This window comes from Myotis lucifugus, unplaced genomic scaffold (assembly GCF_000147115.1).
Source record: "Myotis lucifugus unplaced genomic scaffold, Myoluc2.0 scaffold_793, whole genome shotgun sequence".
In the NCBI taxonomy this organism is placed as follows: Eukaryota; Metazoa; Chordata; class Mammalia; order Chiroptera; family Vespertilionidae; genus Myotis; species Myotis lucifugus.
The window spans coordinates 1-8149 of NW_005871841.1; the positions used below are offsets into that span (position 1 = coordinate 1).

Here is an 8149-nt window from a genome sequence, read left to right on the forward strand (position 1 = left end):
GGGGGTGTGCAGATTGATAAAACAATGATCCCGTAACGGTTGCAGGACTTGATTAGAACTGGATAGCTCCCTTATTTTTGTCCCTGGTTCCAATTTTAGATCCAAGAGAAAGCCAGGCCCTGGCTGGTTTGGCTCAGGTGGATAGAGCATCGGCCTATGGACTGAAGGGTCCCGGGTTCGATTCTGATGGAGGGCACATGCCCAGGTTTGCAGGCTCGATCCCCAGTAGGGGCATGCAGGAGGCAGCCAATCAATGATTCTCTCTCACTGATGTTTCTCTCTCTCTCTCCCTCTCCCTTCCTCTCTGAAATCAATAAAAAAATATTTTAAAAAATGTTTTCAGATAGCACACATGAAAATAGCCCACCTCCAGCTTTCCCCAGGCCAACAGCCTCCAATCAGGGCACACCTGGTGTTGCTCAGTGGATGAGGGTCCATCCAGGAACCAAGAGATCCTGGCTGATTCCTGATCAGGACACATGCCTGGGTTGCAGTAAGGGGGAGGAGGGCGGCACAGCAGGCAGCCAATCAATGATTCTCTCTCATTGATGTTACTATCTCTCTCCCTCGCTGTTCCTCTCTGAAATCAATAAAAATATTAAAGAAAACAACAACAGAGTGTGTGTGTGGGGGGGGATAGGGGGTAACGTGGGGATAAGGACACATATGTAATAACTTAATAAAAAAATTAAAAAACAAAACAAAAAATAAAACTGTACCTTTTTTGCACTATAAAACCCTTCTGCCTGCCTTGGACTCTGCTAAAATGCAAGTGATGGTGATTGATGCTCTCACTCTGAATAAATATCCTTTGCTTGTTTTCACTTATTTCCACATTGTGCAGTCTTGCACACATTCTGTAACCACCTTTTGGTGCCTCCAGACGGCCTCTGTGAAATACGATTGATAGCAGTGTTAGTGCTCCTTAATGAGGCCAGGCAACTTCTCCGAGAGCGCTCGTAAGCATGTATTGAGGATTAAATACATTAATTCATGTATAATTCTTAGATCAGTGCCTCCTGTGCAGTAAGCATTTCAAAATGCCACCTATTACTTTTAATACAATCATGGGCCACTAGAATCCTTAAAACCCAGACAGTGTTTGGCCCAAAGCCTAGCACATTTAAAGTGCTCAATAAACATAAATCTAACAACGACAAGCAAAGCCCCATGGTGTGAATGGGATTATTCCAGGGAGAAAAGGACCAGAGGAAATAACCCTGAGGGTAAGATGTGGGCAAAGGAGATTAAAAAAAAATTGCCAATTCCTCCAGGTGACAAATGGTGTCACGGTGGAGCAGACTCTGCAGGGAGAGGTTGCCCAACAGTCACCCGGTCCTGGGAACCAACCTCAGAATAGAAACTGCTGCCCTAGCCTGTTTGGCTCAGTGGATAGAGCTTCGGCCTGTGGACCACGGGGTCCTGGGTTCGATTCCTATTCCAGTCAAGGGCATGTATTTAGGTTGCAGGCTCCTCCCTGGTCGGGGCCCTAGTCCTGGCTGGTGCAGGAGGCAACCAATGATGTGTTTCTCACACATTGATGTTTCTGTCTTTCCCTCTCTCTAAAAAATCAACGGAAAATATATTCCCAGGTGAGGACTAAAAAAATTTAAAAAACCCAAAACTGCTGACTTAGGGAAAGAGGCACCAGCCGCCCTGGCCGGGGTGGTTCAGTTGCTTGGAGCATCGTCCTGAAGCGCCAGGGCTGCCGGTCCCATCCCCGCCCGGGGCACAGGCGGAATCAACCAGTGAGAGCATGCAAGTCGATGTATCTGTCTTCGTTCATTTCTAAAAATCCACAGAAAATTAGAAGGAAAAAAAAATAGGCACGAAGCTTTTTTATCCTTGGGTCTTACGTTTAAAAAAACAAAAAAAGAACGCCCCCTCCTCAGAGTCCGCCGGAACCATCCTATGGGAAGTACCATTTCCCCTCAGTCATTATTAGTAATTTTTATATTTTCTTCATGGTTCCCGCTCCGAAGGGATTTACTTCCTTCAATTTGCTATTTTTTTTTCCGTTCCCCTGAGACTCGAAGCTCCGTGAGCAGAGGGGCTGTGCATTCCCGGTTGTCACCGTGCGGAGCAAATCCTGGCGCCCGCGGAGGGAGGGCGGCCGTCCCGAGGCAGCCGGAGCCGCTGGCTTCGGGGTGACGTTGTTCTGAGGAAAGAACGACTTCATTGTTCACCGAATCCACGGAGAAGCTTCTGGAAGAAGCTGTGAGCCCCCCGAGAGGGAGCCGTCTGAGGTCTAGAAAGGGTGGCGGTAACGCCTCCAGCATTACACCGACTCGGAGGCCAGCAGGCGGGATTTAGGGAACCACCGCGGGGCGGAAGAGGGTCCCCACTTCCGGAGGCGTCGGTGCCCCGAGTCCCTGTCAGGCCGAGAGCCACGGGCCCCCTTTTATTAAAGCCGCTCTGGCCCCGCCTCTCGTCTCCACAGAGGGGCCGCCCGCCAACGCCCCTTCTGATTGGTGCAGGCGGGCGTCGTGCGCGATGACGTCACGCGACGGCGGCGTTGCTATAAAAGCGCTGCCGGGGCGCGTGCGCTCCTCTTTCTCAGCCGGGTCCGCGCTTGGGTTAGGTGGGTTGCTGTGCTTCCTGGTTCTGGTGTGGGTTGTAAGGCCGCGTGGGCCTCTTAAACTCGGATAAAAACAGTGAAGAGGTTGGGGCGGCCGGTGAGATGAGGATGGCTGGACAGGACGGCTACACGTTTGTGGAGTGAAGGCGGTTCTGGAAGTTTTGGGGACGTTCTCGCGAGATCTCTGGCCGCCACGGGATTCTAGCGTAGTCGTGGGACCGCGCAGGCGCCAACCGCGTTCCTCACCACCGCGTTTCTCTCCTGCGCAGGCGGAGCAGCGCCGCCAACATGCCCGTGGCCCGGAGTTGGGTTTGTCGCAAGACCTATGTGACCCCGCGGAGACCCTTCGAGAAGTCTCGCCTCGACCAAGAGCTGAAGCTGATCGGTGAGGGGCCAAGGCAGGGTTTCGGCTTCCGGGGTCGAGGGGAGGCGAACGCGTGGGTGAGGCCGGCCACGTGCTCGGTCTGTTCTAGTTCTCCGCGGTGTGTCCTCTTCCCTCTCCCCCAAGTTCAGAACTTTTAGTGGTTGGGGAAGGTTTTTGTGCACCCCGGAGCCACCAATCCAGCTTTGGCACTAGTCCGTGGGGACAGCCTGTTAGCTCCTTAACTCCCCCTCCATCGCCCCCCCCCCCCCTTTTTTTTTTTTTGCAGGAGAGTATGGGCTCCGAAACAAACGTGAGGTCTGGAGGGTCAAATTCACCCTGGCCAAGATCCCAAGGCTGCCCGGGAGCTGCTGACGCTGGACGAGAAAGACCAGCGGCGTTTGTTTGAAGGTGTGTGTGGGAGCCCACAGGACAGCCATGAGGTGCGGGGCCACTGCGGTTCTTCTAGGCGTGCCTGTCCAGTGGATCCTTGGCGTTTAATGGGAATGTGGGGGGAGGGGGGTGGAGAAGTGGCTTTGGGAACAAGTCCCTACACTGCCCCTTATGAGTGACTTTGTTTTACTGAGTGGAGCTTAACCCTTTGAGTGCCAGGGAGCGCGATTGCGCTCCCCCTGTCTTTCCCCAAAAGTGCCGGGAGTGCTATCCCGCTCCTCCTACAGTGTCGCTATTAGATGCTAGTAGTTCACTCTTTATTGACAGATGGCACCTAAGTGCAGATATGATGCCGGATGTTTGTAGTTCTAAAATTGACCTTTGGCATTTTTATGAAGCTTACTCAGATTTTGTAGCCCTAAAGCTTCGAAATGGTGTCCAGTTCTAAGTCTTCTTTTATTATCTAAATATTTTAGATTTTTTATCAAAATCTTATTAAAAGTTAAAGATTAAAGGGTTAATTTACTGTTGACCAAAATTAATAATGCCCGCCAAGCTGGGGCACCTGGCCATAGCGGTATATGTGTAATGTGACATGGTTCTGGTGGGGATAGACAGTGAAATTTCTGATGGTGACTGCAGGGAGGGGGACTTGGCTGTGTACATTTGCCTGCTTAAATGAGGCGGTCAGGGGCATTCAGGTGACATTTAGCAAAGGCCTGAGCAGGAGAGGACTTGTGGATGTCACAGGGAAGACATTTAGACTCTTGCTTAGGGTCTTAATTTTCTGCTTTGAGATGGGAAGTTAGTGGAAGATGGACACGATCACACTCAAATTTTAATAGTACGTCTTAGATTGTAAGGTGGCAATAATAACAAAATAGCTGATGTTTTATAAGGATTGGCTAAGTACTTTTTTCTAAGATCTTCATATGTGTTCTTTAACCTGCACAGCACCTCATAAGGGTGACTACCGATATCTGTAAGAACAAATAGTGAGAGGCCTCCCTTTGACAATCTCATGAAAATTCAGAATTCCTTTTCCCAGTGACACTGGTATTGGGTGAGGCTGAATCCCAGAGGTTGTAAGGAGCAGGCCACTGCTGGTTCTGGTCTCAGGACTCAGAGCTAGTCACAGTGAAACTTGCTCAAGGCTGTAGTTAGATGACAGTCATGTGGCAGAGATGACAGGTGATCTGTAGGTGTCCAAGGATTGTGGTTTTCCAGGGTAGAAATGGAAATTGCAAGGGGAAGTCAGCACCTTCGCTTTCTACTAAATGAAGCCATTTAGCCACAGGAAAGGGAGGGGGAGAAGTGAAGCTAAACCTTTCCAAGGACGAAAGTTTTGGGCTTTTATCTCCGTGTTAAGGTGCTCATTAGCTATAGCCTGTGCTGTGAAGCTGGTAGGGCTTTCTTAACTCCAGGATATTAGCTTATGCCCAGGCTTTGTCCCGGGAGTCATAGTTTGATAACAGCAGCCCTTAGTCTTGCAGGTGAATGCTGAGCCCTTTTAGTGGGTTGTCATTTTCCTTCCTGACAACTCTGAGGAAGGTTCTCCTCTTCCAGATGAGGACATAGCTGTATGTGGTCACATGCCCTTGCTGGTGAGATGGATGTAGCCATAGGAACCTGCCTTAGGGTTGTGTGAGGGTCACACCAGTCACATGGTGGCTGGTATGTTGACTCCTATGTCAGAATTAGCTCGTACGTGCGCTGATGTCCCACCAGCACGGTCAGCATAGGGTGGAGGACTTGCACCCATCAAGTGTGAGCTCAGCCAGAACCGTAGCTCATGCTTCCTCCCCCTCACCAGGCAATGCCCTGCTGCGGCGCCTGGTCCGAATTGGGGTGCTGGACGAGGGCAAGATGAAGCTGGATTACATCCTGGGCCTGAAGATCGAGGATTTCTTGGAGAGGCGCCTGCAGACCCAGGTCTTCAAGCTGGGCTTGGCCAAGTCCATCCACCATGCCCGTGTGCTGATCCGCCAGCGTCACATCAGGTACCACCTATGCCAGGCTCCCTGAATCCCTCAGCCCCCGCCACCCCCACCCCTTCTGAAGGTTGCTCTCACTAAGCCTGCTGTCCCTGTCTCCTGTGCAGCCCTCGGAGGTGACAAAGGTGTGAGCTCACCTTGAGGGTACAGAGTGACCCCTACAAACAGCTTGTGGGGAGCTGGGGGCCGCCTCACCCCCCCATAGCCCAGCGCAAGGGTCACTGCGGCTTGAGCCGTACACCTTGCGAAGGCCTCTGCCAGGCATGCAGGCAGCTGGACAGGTAACAGCTCTGGTGCCCCCAGTTGAGAGAGAAGTCATTGGGCCTCAGTTTGCTTGGGTGGGCTCAGCTGGATCCTGGACCCACTCGTGAAGTTATTCCAGACCCTGATCCTCTTGGATTCTTGCACTGTGGGTGTTAACTTGGCTAATGGACCACAGTCCAGGGTCTGGTGCGGCGCAGATGCTGGCTCAGGGTGGTGGCTGGTGCAGTGAAGACAGGGCAGCGGGTCTTGCCCTTTCTATAAATTGGCACCACTCGGGGGGAGCTATGCAGTAAGTGGCCAGGATGCTGCTTTATGGAATTGCTGCCTAAGCCCTTCCCTAGCCCTGTGGGCCTGCGACGACCCACGGGCAAGAGCCTCAGTCACATTTCTTGTTGGAAATGACTTCATAGAGCCCAGCCTCCGGCTGCTGCTTCCAGGGCAGTGAAACTGCAGGAAAACGAAGCTCCGTGTCTGGCACAATTCAGAATATTGGAAGGTCAGATCTCGGATTTATACACTGCCACCTCACCTCATTGGCTTTGTGGCCTTGTGTGGTTACCTCTGAATCTCCCTGTTGTGTGAAATGAGAGAAGCTCATCTCACAGTATCTGTACGGGTTAGATTAGATGGACCCGGAGGCCATAGGGTCAGGAAGTCCGGCCAGCTTAGCTGTGTGAGCGCAGCTATAAATGCCAAACCTGTCAGCTTGAGGCACAAGTGAGGAGACTGGTGTCTTGTCCAGTGTGGGGTCCTACTCCCCCTTGACCTGCCATCCCCCCTCCAGGGTCCGCAAGCAGGTGGTGAACATCCCGTCCTTCATTGTCCGTCTGGACTCTCAGAAGCACATCGACTTCTCCCTCCGGTCTCCATACGGGGGTGGCCGCCCAGGCCGCGTGAAGAGGAAGAACGCCAAGAAGGGCCAGGGCGGGGCTGGAGCCGGTGATGACGAGGAGGAGGATTAGGTCCCCTCATCCCCCCTGGACTGGCGGAGTGTCTAGTTTTCCATTCAGATAATAAAACACTTTGAACTGGTCTCTATGGTGATCTCTTTCTCTCCCTGCTCCGAACATAGTCTGTAGCTGGGAAAAGTGTGGCCTGGGTTCTTCACCAGGTTACTTAGAGCTAGTTCACACCTGTCAAACTTTCTGCACAGGGGGCCTGGCTAACCTGGTTTGGTCACATCCGTGTGGGCTTTTATTTCTGGTGTAAAACAAACATCCATATACACTGCGAAGTTATCACCCCCTAAAGTCTAGTTGCTGTTAATCAAAAAATTGGGGATGCTTCATGAATCTGCACGTCATCCTCGCGAGGAGCCATGCTGAGCTGTCTGTTCACTGTTAGTATGTGCTGCTGCTGAAGCCACCACTGTGGGTACTTGTGACAGCCTGTAGGTGCCAGTCCTTGTCCTAAGGTAGGGCCTGTGCTAGTGGACAAAACATTCACACAACAGGGAGACCAAGGCTATAACGGGAAGGTTCTTTGAATCAAAACTTGATAACTATTGGCAAGCAAATTTTTTGTTAATCCTTGCCTGAGGGTATTTTTCAATTTGCTATTTAGGGAGAGAGGGAAGAACAAACAAAAATTGGTTGCCTCCTGCACAAGCCCCAGCCAGGTATATGTCCTTGACCGGAATCACACCGGACCCTTTGGTCTGTAGGCCAGTGACATTAACCTGTTGAGCTCAGCATGTCAGCATTTTGAAGAACCCTAACCTAACTCTGGTGCCGTGTTACATAGAAATTTTTTTGATATTTGCAACCATAGTAGAACAAAGACATTTTTGATATTTTATACAGATTTGTGCACATTGAACAGGAATTAATTAGAAGGTGGCTGGCGGGGCGGGACTGGGTGAGACAGGTGGGACATTCCCTGAAACCAACCTCCCAAGTTCCCTCCCGGGCATCTGTGGAGTGAGCGGGGGTCCCTTAGGTGGGGTCCCTTGGGCTGGCCTGCAGAGATCAGGCCAGAACCAGCTCTCCAACATCCCCCGAGGGGTCCCAGAGTAAGAGAGGGCACTCTGCAAAGTTGCTTTCCTCCAGGGTGTGGAACACAAGTGTGCAGTGAACCAGATTCTGGGCTGATGGTGCCCCAGCAACAACGTAACCCATGGCCAAAGGGGGAATCGCGAGGCCCTGCGAGAATTGGGCTCTCTCTCTGGTTTTGGGGTGCGTCACCCGATAACTGCAGCTGCCAAGTCACTGCAGCTTGGCAACTGCAGTGAGTACCCCCTGGTGGTCAGTGTGCATCATAGCAACCAGTCAGACAGTGGGAGGGACACAGCATATTAGTCTTTTTTATATATAGATATTTAAATGCTATTTAACAAAGAAAAATCAACCAAAAAAATGAGTTTGCATGTCACCTCTGATAGGCGTGTCAAGGTTCGCCATCACTGCTGTAGGCTGACGTTCTAGCCACAGCCAAATTAGCTAGGGTGGAAATCATTTTAAGTTTAAAGATGAGCATTCTGAATAAAAAACCAGGAAGTTCTGAAAGCTGGAGTCATTTGCATGTAGAGCAGTGATTCCCAAAGTGGGCGCTACCCCCCCC

At 51.3% G+C, this 8149-nt stretch overlaps 1 protein-coding gene across 1 annotated transcript; it reads left to right on the forward strand.

Annotated features, from left to right (window-relative positions):
• Window positions 1-2497: 2497 nt before the first annotated feature.
• LOC102441090 (40S ribosomal protein S9-like) lies at window positions 2498-6624 on the forward strand. The gene is given in 6 exon segments (XM_014448293.1): window positions 2498-2581; window positions 2848-2963; window positions 3229-3288; window positions 3291-3350; window positions 5146-5332; window positions 6375-6624. Coding segments are annotated over 5 exon segments (582 nt in total). The 5' UTR covers window positions 2498-2581; window positions 2848-2866; the 3' UTR covers window positions 6553-6624.
• Window positions 6625-8149: the final 1525 nt, after the last annotated feature.